Below are 17,928 nucleotides of genomic sequence, written 5' to 3'. Positions count from 1 at the left end.
GTACACCTTGGCCAAGGATTTCGTTATCGACTTAATTTAATGAAACGCAGATCATAATCTCTTACTGTCTAAGAGTGACGAATCATTTATTAATCAATCACAACCTTCATACGATTCTTGACGTACCCGAACGATGTCGTATTAGCGACCCTTTTCAGAGCAACATCCAACACCGCCAAAATATGACTGTCCTCATATAAGGTACCATGACGACTTCAAGTCAAAGGACAAATTCCACTACCGAACGTTAGAGATTAACCACTGACACTCAGATAGTTATCCATGTGGAATCTCTCGATGGGTCTCCAATGTTTTGTTCTATAACAAAACATCCACGTGTTCATTTAAGTGTCACCACACTTTAACTTGTAAGATCAGCTACTTACTTCACAAGTAAGAAATGCCACACGTGATGGTCTATCCATAATAACGATATCCGTATCTCGTTATTACTTACGACCACGGATGATTTAAGATTCAATCAGATGTAATTTGTATCTCACAATCACAACTCCTTGTGATTAACAAATTACAAATATTTGAATCTACGGACTCTATTATTTATTTAATTGTCTATTAATTAAATAATAGATCTGTCATTTAATTGCATTAATTATATATAAAAGTATTTATGTCCAAAGTTGATTGGACCTAGGGCATAATACTTACAAACTCCCACTTGCACTAGATCCAATTACTTATGTATCAAATATCATAAGTCTACATGACGATCATGTTTATACTACGACAACTCTTTGTCAGTAGATCTGCAATATTATTAAATGTGAGAATTTGCTCTTCTCTTTGCGTCATTTCTATGTATTATCTCTGTAATAAGATTATACCGCCTTAATACATGTTTGGATCATTGATGAGACCTTAGTTCCTTTACTTTCACAATGGCTATATTGTTATCACAGTACTATTGTATGTGATCAACAATATCAGGAACCACTCCAAGTTCATTTATGAATATCATGATCCATATTGCAACTCTTTGCTACTTCTTAAGTATCCATGTATTAGGTTTCTACTATTGAATCAACAGTTGCTTCACGTTTGGAACCTTTCCAACATACCGCTTAAGAGTAAACCAGTTTCTCCATATGAAATCTTCTCAAGATTTCATCTATGTAAATTAGGATAAGTTAAGCAATCTTCTAAATCTACCTCTATAAATCAAGTTGCTTATCCCATTTCGTTTATGAATAAATCCTTTAACAACAATTATTTCAACTATTGAAACATAGGGATATCGTTTTCTATAATATTAGGAATACGATAATGCTCCCACTATCTTCTTGTAAATACACAATTCGTCTTCAAATTTGATAAAATCAAACGCTTTGACTTTTCTATCAAATCGAAGATTTCAGCTCCATAGAGACTTATCTTAACCTTTAGTTACGATATGCAACTGTTGCAAATAAAACTCGAATGGACTTCAGCAAGGTTACAGGAAAAAAGTTTCACCAAGGTCAACACTTAACCTTTGTTTCTAGCCTAGCTTTGTATATATGGATATCCACTTCCATATCGACATTTCCCTTGTAAACTATTTATAAAACCTTATGGGTTTTATTCCATCAGGAGGCTTAACCAAGGTCTAAACCTTGTTCACATACGCCGCGTTCATCTCGAGTATCATGGCCTCATGCTGTCTCTTTTAAGTCAACACTTGACTTTATTTTGTTGCAACTAGCAAGTTCATTATCCTGGATCACTAATACCTGATTAATGATCATGAATTCACACCTTCTTGAAGGTCGAATGATCCTATTAAATTCACATAGAGCTGTCATGTCCTCAGGAGTTTTTACTTCCTGATCCAAAGTATGTTACATATCAGATATGGGATCAAACTCGGATTTATCTACTTGGTTAACTATATCTGTGGACTCTTGAACTCTTTCAAAATTCTATTTTACTCCCACTGTCCTTTCCTAGAGTAAACATTTTCTCTAAAAAGATGATATGTCGTGAGACGAAGACTTTCTTCATAATAGAATTTATATTCAAATGTCTCCTTTGAATATCCCACAAATATATATTTATCGGATTTAATCTCAAACTTATCCGATTTAAGACGCTTCAAATAAGCGTCATTGCCCCAAGATTTCATATAAGATAAATTGGGACTATTGCCTTTCCATAACTCATATGGAGTTTTGTTAACCAATTTTGATGGGACATGATTTAGTGTGTTGCACACTACAATCAATGCATGACCTAAAACAATTTTGGAAGATTTGCATAGCTTGTTATTAATTGCATTATATCTAATAATTAACGATTCCTCCTTTTAGATACACCACCTTGCTGCAGTATATATGAAGGAGTCCACTGCAAGAGAATCTCATTCTCTCTTAAATAATCTAGATTTTATCTTTAAGATACTCTCACTTGATCGAATTTTAATGTGAGGGTATCTTTACCTATTTGTTTCTCTAATTCTAGTGTGAATCCCTTGAACTTTTCAAGAGTTTCATGTTTGAGTTTTTCATCAAGTATACATGATCATTGATGAAATAAGAGAAACATTACCTGATATCGTTTGACATGAGTCCATATGCATCACTATGCATTAGACCAATAATTATGCTAACCTTTCTTCTTTTCAAGTAAAAGAAGATTTGGTCATTGTGCCAGACATGCATAATTCTTACTTGTCAAAATCAATTAATCCCAAGTATACATCTTTATGTAACTTTGGAATTACATTGTCTGTCATGCTAGATTTTGGTAATAATTAGATTATAGTATTTATGCCTTATAATTTCTATACTTATTATAGAATCTTTAGTATTAAAGAATATAAATGTCATTTTATAATTTATCATAGCCATTAGGATCTTTAACAAGATAAACAAGAACAACAATTGTCCTTAATATTAAAATAGTTCATGTCCGAACATGAAATTCATTTTAATGTTCCAGCTATAGTTGGCATAAAACGACATTTCTCTAATTCCAATACTAAACCAAAAGGCAATGGTAAGAAGTATATTCATACAGGTAATGTAGCAACCTTTGCTCATCTCCAACGTGTATGTCAACTTCTCCCTTTCGCAGTGGTCTACTTCTTTTTAGTTTCTCCATATTTGTATAAATATGAGATTTACATCTGGTATAAAATACCTAAAAAACTCGTGAAGTAGACGTAAGTCACGCAATATTCCTTCCAATGACCTTTCATTCTATAATGAAACCAAGGGTCATTAGATTTGGTATTTGTCCTTCGCTTATACAGTCTTAACCATATTGGGTGCTTTCACAAAGCCCTTTTAGACTTCCTCTTAATATCTTTAGAGGAATCAATGGTTTGCCCACTACCAGCTTTGATAAAGGGGTTAACAGTCCTAAGCATGTTAAGCAACTCAATATTTTTGCATTCGAACTTATTCACGTTAAATTCATAATTAGTTGTGAATAGCTTTAGCTGACAGAGATTACAGAACCAAGTCACTACTTAGTTCATAGTTCATGATTGAACACAGTTGAGACATTTCTCAACGTCAATCATCTTCAGTGTCTAAGCATCGATTGAAGATTACTCTGTCATTTTGCACCGGTATAGTTGTTTGGAAGTCTCATATCCTTCCACACATGATTATTATCATACAACTCTTTGTAATGAAGAATTATGTGTTAACATCTATACTCTCAAGTTGCTTTTGTAACTCAGTGACATAGTTGCAAGTATCACATACGTTGCAGTACTATTATTATCACTGCGTTTACTATAGTAGCCACATCTTCTTTAATCGAGTCATCAGCAGGTGTCTCTGGAAGGGGCTACTCAAGGACGTGACCAATTTCTCATGCATAAGAACAATTCTCAAATTGCAGTGTCAATTAAAAAAATATAGTTTAGTTGTTGGCATCTAGTATGCCATTCAAAACATATGGTTACTCAAATTCAATATAAATGTAAATGGCGAAAAGGAAAAGAATAAAATATATAAAATACATTAATTAATTTAACATGGACTTTTATTAAATTAATTATGCTCCCACTGTTTAAATAAAATTTATGACCCTCTCACATAAATTTATGGAGTCCATGCTTGACTCCCAGTGGGCTGAGATCCCATCTATTATATTAAGACTTTGAGTGTACTCAACAAGCCCTAATATAATATTTGGGTAGATACTATTATCAATTGTATCTCCATATAACTCTCATATCATTAAGCTGACAACTCTTTGTTTTCACGCATCTTATGTGTTAGCTTAACATGCCTCTAAAATTTATCTCCTTGAGTGTACTCAACAAAAGATAAATTTTAATTAAGTCAAACCCATCATTCAGAAATATCAAATATTTCATAGTGTCAAACATATCCCTAATGGACCAGCTTTGAGTGTACTCAACAAGTTGAGACGATTTGGGACTCTGATTTTTCACTATAATGATGGAAGGCGATTACAAATGTGATTTAATATTTTATGGAGGAATTTTGCATTCATGAGTCTCATCAACATCAATACGATCATATATATATTATTATTATACGTCTACTATGCAAATAAATAAATAAATATATATATATATATATAACATAATATAATAGTGTAGACGATAATGGACTTTTACTATATAGTTTTCCCGAGCCATAAGGAAGACTAGTTGGTCAATTCCTAGAGGGTATGGCATTGAACAGTGTCAATGCACCATCTCCATGGTCTCCACCTCTTCTTGTCTCTTCAATTAGTCCAATTTCAACATGTATCCTATACTAGTTGGCACGCAGGCCTAAATGAAATTGGACTCGCAGCCCCATAGTAACAATAATAATAATGGACTCGCAGGGCCAAAATAATAACAGTAATAACGGGCTCGCAGGCCCATAAAACGACAAAAATAAAAATTAACCATTCAACACATCCATATGGTCGAGTCCATAATCGTCCACTAATAATATATTAATCACATAAATGTATACCTATATAATATCTAATATTATATCCTAAAATGTTTCAAGTTTCTAGCAATTAAAATCGTCTAAACTCTTTTAGACTAATGGATCGGAATAATTAAATAATCAATTAATCATATTAATCAATTATTTAATTAGAGTGCATGTTTAATTAAAATCAAATTTTAATTAAATACCGAATTAGAGTCCAATTCTAATTCGACAATTATAGGGCGGGATAATTTAATTAAAATCAAATCTTAATTAAATATCAAATTAGAATCAAACTCTAATTTCAAAAATATAAGGGCGAATCAATTTAATCAAAATCAAATTTTAATTAAATGGTAAAATTAGAGTCCAGCTCTAAATCTAAGATTTTAGGGCGAACCTGATTAATTAAAATCAAATTTTAATTAAAAATCAAATTAGAGTCTAACTCCAATTTAAAGAAAAATTTAGGGCGAAACAATTTAATTAAAATCAAATTTTAATTAAATGTCAAACTAGAATCCAATTCTAATTTCTAAAATATCTTCGGGTAAAAATTAATTAAAATCGAATTTTAATTAAATCCTAAATTAGAGTCCAACTCTAATTTAAATTGAATCAATATTTTAAATTAGGATAACACTTCTAAATAAAATAAAATTCAATTGGGGTCAAAGTTTAATATTTAAGTCAAAATCCAATTTTAACGAAAATATAAAATGTCGTCAATTTTAAATAAAATTTTAATTCGGGTCAAATTAAAATAATAGGTCAAACCCATTAAAACACAATTTAAAACCATTTAAAAATACAAATTCAAAATAATTTTGAGATTTGCAAATTTGACCCATTTACAAATTATCAATAGGGCCCTCGAGATTTGAAATTTGCATAACAGCCCTTTATTCAAAATTTGCACAAAACGCCTTATCGAAATTGCAAGGAGGAGCCCCTCATTTCTCAAATCATAAGAAGAAGAACCCCGCCTCTTATTATTTAAAAATTTGACCCCTGAAATTGAAATTGCAGATGGGGACCTCAAATTACTCTTGAAGCCCCCGTCCCCAATTCAAAACCTGAAAAACCCTAACCAATTTTTTTTTTTTTTTCTTTCGTTTCTCTTGGCCTCCCCTTCTCATTCAACCCTCGGCAGCAGGCGCTGCAGCTGCTGCCATTTCGGTGCAGCCCACGCCTGTGCAGCGGCTAGTGCCGCTGTCGGTTGCCCAATGCCAGCGACAACTATTGTCGCCGGCCAGTCCCCTTCTCCTCTAATTTTTTTGATTTTTTATTTTTAAATTTTTTTTCGAATCAGAATCAGAAATATGAAAATCGAATTTTCATTAATCGCTAGAAACAAGAAAAAATATAACGATCGACTATTGACTGCACAAATATGTTGAACAATTTCTAACAAATACAAAGTATGCTCTGATACTACTGTTGGGAATCTACTTATACATGCACAGCGGAATTTAAAATAATTTTCGATTCCCACCAAGAATCGCATTTGTATTTAGATAGAAATTGTGATAAGATTGTACATTTTCAAGATTTGCAAACTTCTTTGCTTTGCTTTCAGTTCCATCAACCTTGATTTGCCACCACAGCTGTTCAATTGTCCAGCCTCCAACGGTGATCCACACAGAGAATAAGGTTGCAGCTTCCAGGGTTTTCTCTTGTGCCAGCAAGAATAATGAAAACCATATGGACCTCAAATCCTAGTTATGTATTTATATAAACCCAAATGGACTCGATCCGATGCAGTCCAATATTTAATTAATTCAATTAATTAAACCCGGTCCGTGAATTAATTAATCCAATTAATTAATTCGGAAATATAAATAATAAATCCAATTAATTAATTTATCCAACGATTGTTAAATTAATCAATTGGCAATTTGCAATCTTCCAATTCTCTTTTGTGTGCGACCCATTAGGTTCCCGACAACGATGCCTAACGACGTGAAATATTATTTTGATCTAATCAAAATTGATAAATTAAAATACCCTTTTAATTTATTGTCAATTCACACTCGCCGTCCCTGATTGACATCTAGCAATGTGTCAGGGAATACATGTGACGAGAAATGTCACGTGGTATGACAAAATCAAATTCGTTCGTTTACCGTGAAATTATAATCCCTTCGTCAATATGATCCGATCAATTACGAGATATGGAATTGTGTCAATCTCGATTATCGATCATATCTTTCACTCCACTATTAAGTCAATATTAGTCGAAAACTCCTTTTCGACTTATGAGTACACCTTAGCCAAGGATTTCGTTATCGACTTAATTGAATGAAACGCAGATCATAATCTCTTACTATCTAAGAGTGACGAATCATTTATTGATCAATCACAACCTTCATACGATTCTTGACGTACCCGAACGATGTCGTATTAGCGGCCCTTTTCAGAGCAACATCCAACACCGCCAAAATATGACTGTCCTCATATAAGGTACCATGACGACCTCAAGTCAAAGGACCAATTCCACTACCGAACGTTAGAGATTAACCACTGACACTCAGATAGTTATCCATGTGGAATCTCTCGACGGGTCTCCAATGTTTTGTTCTATAACAAACATCCACGTGTTCATTTAAGTGTCACCACACTTTAACTTGCGAGATCAGCTACTTACTTCACAAGTAAGAAATGTCACACGTGATCGTCTATCCGTAATAACGATATTCGTATCTCGTTATTACTTACGACCACGGATGATTTAAGATTCAATCAGATGTAATTTGTATCTCACAATCACAACTCCTTGTGATTAATAAATTACAAATATTTGAATTTACGGACTCTATTATTTATTTAATTGTCTATTAATTAAATAATAGATCTGCCATTTAATTGCATTAATTATATATAAAAGTATTTATGTCCAAAGTTGATTGGACTTAGGACATAATACTTACAGTTTCAGCTTTATTGATAGCCGCAGTGCGAGAGTTCGATTCCTGATATATGGAATTGGACTTTTTGTGGACAACGATATACAGGCAAGCTCTTGTTTCCTAATCTGTTAAGACACATCCCTTGATTTTTTACCTATCTCACAACGCTCCAGGGGCGAGGCGATGGGGCCCGTAAAGTTGGGGTTCAACTTTTTTTTATTTTTATTTTTATTTATTTATATTGTACATGTCTCTATCTTTTAATCAATTATCTCGTCTTATCAAATACGACGGAAGTATAAAAAGGAGAATGATTCTAAAATTTGCTGAGACAGAAATCTATTGAAATATGACATCATCGGCAGACGAATGGTACTGTCCAAATTAGCAGTAGCACTCAATCTACCCAATAGAATCAAACGACGCGGATTTAGAAATTTACTGAGATTATTTTGTTAAAACTTTTTGACTTCATTTTTCTTCTCCTAAACTCTCAATCATTAGTCAAGAATAATATATATTTTTAACATATGACTCATTTGGAATTTTGAATTGGTCAGCACATGCACCTTCCACTCTTTCTAGATGTACTAGAAACGCAATAGTTTTAGGGCGTGTTTGCTTCATCAATATAAATTTGACTTATAAGTAACGAATTTGTAGAAGGGCAATTTAAATAAATAAATATATCGAATAAGTAACAGTTTATTTTAGAATAAGTGTCCTAAAATCTAATTCCCGCTTTACTATATAATGCTTTTACTTCATGTTCAAGATACGTCACTTCGATGAATAACTAGTGAGGTAGGATAATTTTTATAAATTATATTTAGATCTTGTTTGGTGGAAATCAGAATCAAATATTCATTAGATTTCGATTAAAGTTGATAAAATGTGTAATTGAAAATTATAATCTCATAAAATAAGTGTAAAATTAATTGTTGACTTTAGCTCAAGTTAAAATCTTGATTTTAATCATTACCAAAAAGGAGCTTAATATTTCACATAAGAGAGAATTAAACAAAATTAATGAAATTATCAATGACAAAAACGTAACGATTATCATTTCGATTCAACATATCAAACGTGTCATTAATCCTTAAACTGGATAAGAAGACGTCATTTATCATCCACTCTTGTTATGTGACCCTTCTAGTCCAAGTTTAAGATACTCTACTCCGATAAATCATAAAATATTAGACAACCTTTTCAAGTCGTATTAAATTTGTGGTATTAAAAAAAAAATGAAAAGGAAAAGGATAGTTTGGTTCAATTTAAGCCACGAGAGACAGAGGAACAGTACTTTGAGGGAGTTTGAATTGGTCAGCATTTGAATTCCCTCACTATACACTTCCCCTATGACCGTTGACCGGTCCAAGCACCAAAAAAACTCGGTTTCTCAGTCAAATTCAACTATCCGACCATTTTTTCCACATCACTTTCTTCCCACAATCAATCCCAAAAGGTGTCTTTAAATCTAAATGCTCCACTGTCTACTTAATCAGCATCACCCATAGCCAAGTTTTTCACCATATTCAAGTAGTTCAAGAAAGTCACTAAATTCTTGATATCGAGAACGAGAACCCTATCCCTCGATTAGATTCAGCATTTTGCACGAATGGAATGAATGAATATTTTTCCGGCACAATCATAGCTACCCTTTAGAAGATTCGACTACGCCAAAACGCAACGCTCTTTTGTGGAACAATCAACCAAAATGGAAAGCACTCGGACATGGGAACACCAGATGCTGATTAACGAACTCACTCAAGGAATGGAGAAAGCTAAACAGCTTCGGTTTCACTTGTGCATGACTTCCCCTTCCAAAGCCCAGGACTTGCTTCTGCAAAAGATACTTTCTTCTTACGAGAAAGCTCTATTGATTCTTAAGTGGAGTAGATCAACAGGACAAGTCCAATTAGGTGCACCAACATCCGGTGCACCAGAGTCCTCCATATCTGTCGATGGAAGTCCACGAAGTGATGAATTGAACAAGAATTCCAGGGAACATCAAGAACACAGAGAAACATCAAAGAAGAGGTATATTTACTTTTTAAGTTGATCACGATTCGAGATACACAATTTTTCCATACCAAATTCTGGGAATTTTCCTCCAAAGTAATATGTTTCTTGATTGGTTTATATTTGCAGAAAAATGTTACCCACATGGACAGAGCAAGTGAGTGTTGCCTCTGAAAATGGACTTGAAGGACCTACTGATGATGGATATAGTTGGAGAAAATATGGACAGAAAGACATTCTGGGAGCTAAATATCCCAGGTTTGTTGTCTTATCCTAACATTAAAGAAAAAATTAAACTAAAAAATATGAAAGAATTTATTACATATCTGATAAAAAGATCATGCGGATTCAATCTAATACAAGTCTATATATGTTTGCAGAAGCTATTACAGATGCACATACCGTCACGTTCAAAATTGTTGGGCAGCAAAGCAAGTGCAAAGATCTGATGATGATCCCACCATTTTTGAGATCACGTACAAAGGGACGCACACGTGCACCCAATCGAACAATGCAGATCCACCCCCTGCATCACCGGAAAAACAAGAATTAAACCATAAATTACAGCAACAAAACCAGATGCTTTTCGACTTGCGAGCAAAACTCAAAGTCGACACCGAGGGCCTAGAAAATAAAGAGATCCAGCCCCACTTGTCGTTTCCATCAACATTTGCCAGTGTCAACTTTGAGAATCATATTTTTCCAACCTCCGCGGTTGCTGATGACAGTCACTTGGGTGCCAATTCTCATTTGCTTGGATCTCCAGCCCTGTCTGAATCAAATTACTTCTCGGCATCATCAACCTACCAGATGAAGAGATTTAGGGGTGCTCATAATTTGCAACATTCAGAATCAGATATTGCTGAAATAATTTCAGGCCATGCTTCGACAACCAATTCTCCGATTGGAGGGATGGAGTTTCCAATTGATCCTGTAGAACTAGATCCAAATTTTCCATTCAACATCCAAGGATTTTTCACATAATTCAACTTTGAACATTGCAAATGCAGATAATAAAGATGAACCGATAAGATTATGCAACCAGAGTGATTTATCCTTGTTGCTTTACAAATTCGGGGAGACAATTCTTGTAGAAACTTATGGATGTCTCAAAATAAATATTGCAGTCTAGTTTTCATGTACAGAAGCTATGCTTTTAGCCTCCTTAGAATTCAAGCATACCTAAAAGTTAAAACAAAATCCCTAGATTTATATATACGAATTTAAGAAACTTATAGATGATGGCAATATGAGAAATTCAAGAAAATACTTCAAGTTTACAGATCCAAAACAGTAGTAAATTAAATTACTAGACCAAAGCAATGGAATTTTACTGTTGAAAAACTGCACAAAGCGAATGTACAAAGATCATTCAATTATCTTTTGCATCTCATAATGGTTTACTCAGATTTCAGAGATACACGATCAAGCAAAAGTACTATGAAGGCCAAAAATCATTTGGAAAAAGGTGCAGAAACTATTGCATGATCTCTTGACCTGGATTTTGCATATCCACAGGAGCTTGCAACCTTCATATTTTATGCTTTTTTCTGTCATATCCACATGGTAACAGGACTTAAGAGGAATTAAAGAATACTCATAATGGCATGATTTTCCAAAGAAACAAATCATTCAAATTAGAACTTTTTTAATCATTATAGAGTCCCTACCTCAGTTTCAATTAGGAAAAGATTTAATCCTCTTTCCCTCTCTGCAATTCCTGACAAAGATTCACTCCTTCAATCTAACATTCACCCCTCACCCCTTTCAGACAATTCAATACCACGTTAAAATTCCACATTGAGCACAATAATTCACATAATTCAGATTTTCATGAGAACAGTTTATAAAAATAGTGTTCACCAAAGAGCAATTAAATTGCCAGGCATGATCAATTCAATAAAAAGAAAAACAATAACTCAGAAATTAACAAAAAGGCAATCAAGAAGTAGAAACCCAAGAAAATAGTGTGTAAGATTTGGATATTTTGGGAGGAAAATCAGAGGAAGATGAAGAACGGAGATGAACAAAATCTTCTGTATATTTCTCTTACATATAAGATACAGATCATGTAAAGTATATACAACAATGCTAACAAATTCTGTTACAAAGACTATTCTATGCAGGTATGAATTCTAACTAAAATTGCAGTAGAATTACTCATCAGCAAGAGCATCTTCTTGAAGGTTTCTTGTGTCTGAGTTGCTCTGTAGTGATATACCAGATGTGGACGGTGAAGGATTAGGTGCGATGGTAGCAGACGGCGTAGCTGTAGTTTTTTCCCTCGTCACATCATTGTCATCAACACGTTGGACCGAAGCTTGATTGGCATAGGCTCCAGTTGATTTCCCTTTGCCATGAAGCTTATGGCCTGGAGGATACCCATTAATTTTGTAACATTTTTCTGCAATATGACCAACCATATGACAGTAATTACAGAGTGGTGCCTCAGCATTGCCTGCGTTAAAACAAGATTCCAAATCGTGACCTCCAATTTTGCAGTAGGTACAATATGACCTTTCCTTCTTAGAATGGACAGTAGACTTGTAAGGACCAGAAAATTTTCTTGCAGCTAGAGAAATAGATTCTGCAGAAGATGTAGATGAAGTAATTGACCGTTGTCTCTCCTGTTGCAGAATATAAGAGAAGACCTTATTTACAGATGGTAAAGGCTCCACTAGCATGATCTGGTCACGAACGTTAGAATAAGATTCGTTCAATCCCATCAAGAATTGTATCGCATATAATGCCGATCTAATAGCAACTTCAGTTTGCCACAGGTACATTCAGGCAGAGGATCATAAACTGAGAGCTCATCCCATAAACTTTTAAGTCTACTATAGTAAATACTCACAGAGTCGTCTTCTTGAGTTAGATTCGATAATGCCTTCTTCAGTTCATAAATCCGGGGACCATTCTACTGGGAAAATCGCTCCCGTAACTCTGTCCAGATTTCATTCGCATTATCCATAAAAGCCACACTAGATCTGAGCTGTTTGCTTATGGAGTTGCAAAGCCAGGACAAAATCATGCAATTGCATTGTTCCCATGGCCCCAAAAGATGGTCATCAACACTGGAGGGTTTCTTCAAAGTACTGTTCACGAAATTATTTCTTTCGATTTTAAACAATCGCAAGTGTATGGTTTGTTAACAAGTAATAAAGTGGATTCAATGAGTCCGAATATCGTCCCACAGAGATTGGTTAGCTCAAATTTTACCTACCGTAGCTTTAAACGAAACTAAATTACCAAAGTGAATGTAGACCTAATTGAACCTCAATTATGCAAATTTTTTTATGATTAAATTGAAATTAATATGCAAAACAATAATTTAAAACTCTAGAATGAAATCTAAAAGTTGAGAACGCACTTGTTATAATTATTAAAATGAAATACACTAGAATCACGAATTCCCATGCAATTATCACTTTAAACCCTAGTTTCACAATACGACAACACATTTCAATTTTGATGAATCAATGTTCCTAGGTCTATCCAATACTCTCTCTCGAGATGTATCAAACCTATCTCTATATACCATCGATCTATATTTTTATGACAAGAGCATATGTATAAATACATGCGATTTTATGAACATTTAAAGATTCACGTAGGGCAAGCGGTATATTTCTATCCACTATCGGACCCTACGATGATTTATATTATGTCAAATCTATTCCAATTCTCTCGAATGCAAGAATAAATCGCTTAAATTCACACAATTACGAGCCCTTACTTGCGGAAACATTAATTGCATATAAATCATTCAAAATAATAAAAATTGTGTCTTAACGTCAAATTGCAAAACTAGAATATTAAAATTCAAATCACATGGTTCATCGATCTCCTACCATAATAAAAATCTACCCTAGCATGATTAAAATAACAAAATACATCATATTTTGTATAAAAGACATCACCGGGTCATAAAACTTGAATAAATCTTGAAGTTCTTCGTGCCAATCTTTGTTCTTGCGCTCAAATCCTCTCCAAGAGTTGTTTTTCAGCCTCCAATTACGTTCCTCGCGTCTCTGGAATATTTTTGATATTTATATCCCGTGGAAGATTAGGTTATCATCGGTGTTTCAATCGTATAAGGAAAGAAAAAATTCGCGCTGGAAATGTACCATGCGATCGCATGGTTTTAATCCGTGCGGCCGTATGGTTATTCTCTTTTTCCAGTTGAATTCCCTGCATCACTTCGTGCGCACGACATTTCTACCATGCGATCTCATGGTAGAATTAAACTTCCATTTCCTACAAATTGGTCGAATCTTCCACTTCTTTGCATCTTTTCTTCATTCTTCACATTCCATTATTCCAAAATGTCATCAATTTGTATTTAGCAAACTCAATTTCTTGATTTGTTCATCGGGTCAACTTTTGGGTAATTGCACCTGGGTCCTTGAACTTTCACTTTGTGTCATTTTAGTCATTTTTCGCGTCTTTTCTCATGTATTTCACCATGTTCATCGGTGTTACCTACAATTCACAAATATAACGAAATCAAGTCACAATTCAATCATTTTATTTGTAATTAAATCATGTTTGTGACCTAAATAAGTGTGCAAAAACACACTTATCAAACTCCCCAAATTTGAACTATTGTTTGTCCTCAAACAAGATAGTGACTAAATTCTAAGCAAACATGGCTTAATACCCTGCTACGGCTCAGGATTGGACTAAGTGTTTGATTTGATGAAGATATATCAGTGCAAAAATGACATCAACCTTCGCCTGTTAAATGTGTACTTGACGTGTGTGTGTGAGCTCATGCCAACATATTAGGTTCATGATGGGTTTGAGTCCCGACCCCAAGTGGTCAATTCTATCCTTACTCACTCGAGAGATACACAACCCCCCAAACTTATGTTTATTTTTAACTCAATTATCCCAGGGTTGTGTTTCGAAACTAGGAATTCACATAGCTATAGTCCCCACCCTCTCATAGTTTAGATTAATCTCACTATCACAAGTTTACATTTCAATACGTGAAGGCTCTCTTAAGTTTGATCGCGTCGACTCTTAAGATTAAACTAGGTTACTTACCTTGCCTCAACGGTATAGTTTCTTTAACCAAATGTCCAACGGCTTTTCTTCATGTTATCGTTTCTCTTTTCTCTAATTTTTCTGATTTTATTATTATTATTTTTTTTAATTTCATCTTCTCATTTGCTTTCTATATAACCCATGTAACGAGTTTTAGGCCGGTGACTCCCAAACCAGCTAGCTTTAGGGCACCGGGTTTTAAACCCTTGCAGGCTTATTCACTCGAATTATAAAGACTCGATCATATGACTTTCAATTAACCTCTTTCCTTCTTACTTTCTATATGACCTTTTTAGCGAGCTTTTGGCCGGTGACTCCCAAGCCAGTTGACTTTAGGGCACCAGATTTTGAAATATCCTTACAGACTTACTTGGTCGAGTCATAAAGGTATGAAAAGAAGTGTATTGTTTTCACAAATTTATTTTATGCCCTTATTGTTCTAGACATTTAGTTTCCAAAACTAACCCCTAATTTAAGATTTTCACCTAATCTTCACCACACTGGTCTAGGCAATCCACACAATAGAATTCATGCACGGAGCCTCCACTCATCTCAATGCTCCCTTACAAGAGCTCAACCATCACCAAACTATCTTAAGGCAGTTTACAGTTTAATTCAATAGAGGGTTATCATTCTTTTTCTATTTTATGCTCAAAATCCAATCAATTATCTAATATGTCAAGCATGAATAGTGTGCACAGATAATGTCAAGTTTTGCATCAACAAGTGTCAGCTAGCCCAGTTGCATTAGATCCAAAGATTTTTGCAGTTTAACCTAGTCCAATTATAACATCATAGCTAGTAAGGTTATCAAGCCCACACAAGCATGCATGAAAAGAATTAAAACAAAAATGAATAAAATGCAATTATTTTTTCATGCACACATACCGATGAACACAGATAATACATATATTTAGTTAAAATTATGTCACCTCCCCAAACTTTGTTACTACATTGTCCTCAATGTAAATTTAACAAAAGATTAAAGACAGAATTTTACGGACAACATAAAAAATGAAAATCCAAAATGTGGTAAATAGTACTTTCCCAAATCAAAATGGATGAGGTGGTGAGAAACTGGGTCCTGATGTACCATCGTCCGGCGGAGGAGGGTGTCGTCCAAGGAGCTTCCGCATCATCTCATTCATTTCCCGCATCAAGGTAGACTGCTGTGTCTGCTCGGCCTGAATAGCTCTCATGGTCTCCCAAGTTTCATTGACCCTCATTTGGATACCGTCCACCCGACCAACATACATGTTCAGTCGGCCATTCATGGTATCAACTTCTCATGGCATGACTGTAGCATGATCCCTAGCATCTCTGATGTAGTTCAACGCAATGTGATTGTCTCTTTGTAAACTTCCCAATTCAGTCCTCATGTTGCCAAAATCTTGAAAGAAACTGTGAAGGTCCCGGCTAATGCCCGTGGTGGTGGAGAAGATCTGTCTCAGCAACTGATTATCCATGTTAGCTTGTGGTGCTAGAGCCCGTGGGTGTTCCTGATCTTCAGAGATTTGGCCTTGTTCTGCCTGCTGTCTACGTCGCTCATTTTCCTGCTCTTTCCTGTGCTTAACCCGAGCCCTTGTCTGAGCGTCTAATGTAGTTCTTTTGATCATGGGGCTGGGTTTTTCAGGTAACTCCTCAAGTAGGAGGGCAACACCCGCAGCCCGACATATGCCACTAATGAGGCTCGGGAATATCAAAGTAGAGCGTCGATCCCTCTAAGTTCCCAATGAGTGCAGTTGATTGTATATATGAGTAGCGAGATCAATTTTGTTACCTCGAGCCAAGTGGTAAATGAAACCCGCTGTTTGATCTGGACATGTAGTCCTGTGTGATATGGGCTCAACATTGTGGCACATAAAGAGCCTAGAATGGCCATGGAATGAGTAAGCTCAATCTGATGCCACTCGGTAGTGTCGAGGGGCCATGCATTCTCCTGCCCCATTAAAACCTCAGCCACCTCATTCCAGTGAAAGTCGATTGGGAGAGGGACCACATTCTCCATGGTAAGCTGGTAGTAATCATGAATGACCTCGGGAGAGAACATAATCCATTTCCCCCGCACCCAAGTCTGATGGAAATGCTCGGAGCCTGGCGTGTCAATATCACTGTTAAAATTAGCGAAGAACTCTCGACATAAAGTCTCATAGAGTGGATGCGGTCTCTCCACTAACTTTTGCCATCCACAGAGCTGAATTAAATTGACCAACTCAAAACTCGAGAAGTCATCAAGCTCAATAAGTCTTTCGGCATGTAAAGTCCAATGGTGTACGATGTTTTCATATCGTGCCGCGGTAGTTGCAGTTAAGAATCGCTGAACTTCGCCCGCGAGCTCTCGAGTACGGGCTGTTCCTATGGATGAGCTTACCTTTTCCTTCCCGCGCACAGTTCTTTTAGGAGGCATCCTGCAAAGTTTGTAAGATTATACTCATTAATTCGATGTGAAAAACATAGGCAAGAAATGAGAAAAATCAAATATGCATTGCACAAATTTCCCAAACTTTCTTAGATGCATGTGTAGTAATATGGTGTGCACTTGTCAAGCTATGATGTTGAATTGAATTCATGTATTTTGCCAATAAGAAAAATGGGGAAAAACTCGACGTATCTAAGCAACATTTCAGAATTTGGAACCATGACCGAGTGCTCAATTTCGGCCCTCGACATCATTGAGAATTATCAAAATTTTCCCGGACAATCTCCAGGCATATCAAAGTATTCATTTAAGTGTAGCACATACTCGAATTTCAAACCAATTGGACATCGTTTGATGTGATAAATGAAGATACAAAGTAGGGGACGGAGGGTGCCGTGATGTATGGTGACCTAGTCATGTGCCTATGTGGTGCAATGTGAAAGTGGGTGTTGTCTAGTTCAAATAAATTGGGAATTCATTGAAATACATCTTATGCCATGTTGGTGAATCAACGTATATGCAAAAAGCACCTAATTGTACACACAAGGGTATTGTGGCATTTAATCAAACACTTGGTGTGCATTATGTGAAGATGTTACCAATGTAATGAATTGAATGT

General features: G+C 35.2%; 1 protein-coding gene across 1 annotated transcript; it reads left to right on the top strand.

Annotated features, from left to right (window-relative positions):
• The first annotated feature begins 9,274 nt into the window (after positions 1-9,274).
• On the top strand, positions 9,275-11,029 carry LOC111367778 (probable WRKY transcription factor 53). Its single transcript, XM_022988838.1, has 3 exons — positions 9,275-9,859; positions 9,971-10,099; positions 10,222-11,029. Exons 1-3 carry the CDS (start codon positions 9,537-9,539, stop codon positions 10,823-10,825), a joined length of 1,056 nt encoding a protein of 351 aa, XP_022844606.1. The 5' UTR covers positions 9,275-9,536; the 3' UTR covers positions 10,826-11,029.
• Positions 11,030-17,928: the final 6,899 nt, after the last annotated feature.

The sequence above is a fragment of the Olea europaea genome, chromosome 18, assembly GCF_002742605.1.
Source record: "Olea europaea var. sylvestris chromosome 18, O_europaea_v1, whole genome shotgun sequence".
In the NCBI taxonomy this organism is placed as follows: Eukaryota; Viridiplantae; Streptophyta; class Magnoliopsida; order Lamiales; family Oleaceae; genus Olea; species Olea europaea.
The sequence above is the reverse complement of the archived record's forward strand: the minus strand, read 5'-3'. Positions and strand labels throughout refer to the sequence as shown.

What these genes read in the sequence shown, in the direction of transcription:
- LOC111367778 (XM_022988838.1), top strand. Translation starts at nt 9,537, where the DNA reads ATGGAAAGCACTCGGACATGGGAACACCAGATGCTGATTAACGAACTC. An exon ending in AGAGAAACATCAAAGAAGAG is followed by an intron (nt 9,860 to 9,970) that starts GTATATTTACTT and finishes TTATATTTGCAG; the next exon opens with AAAAATGTTACCCACATGGA. An exon ending in CTGGGAGCTAAATATCCCAG is followed by an intron (nt 10,100 to 10,221) that starts GTTTGTTGTCTT and finishes ATATGTTTGCAG; the next exon opens with AAGCTATTACAGATGCACAT.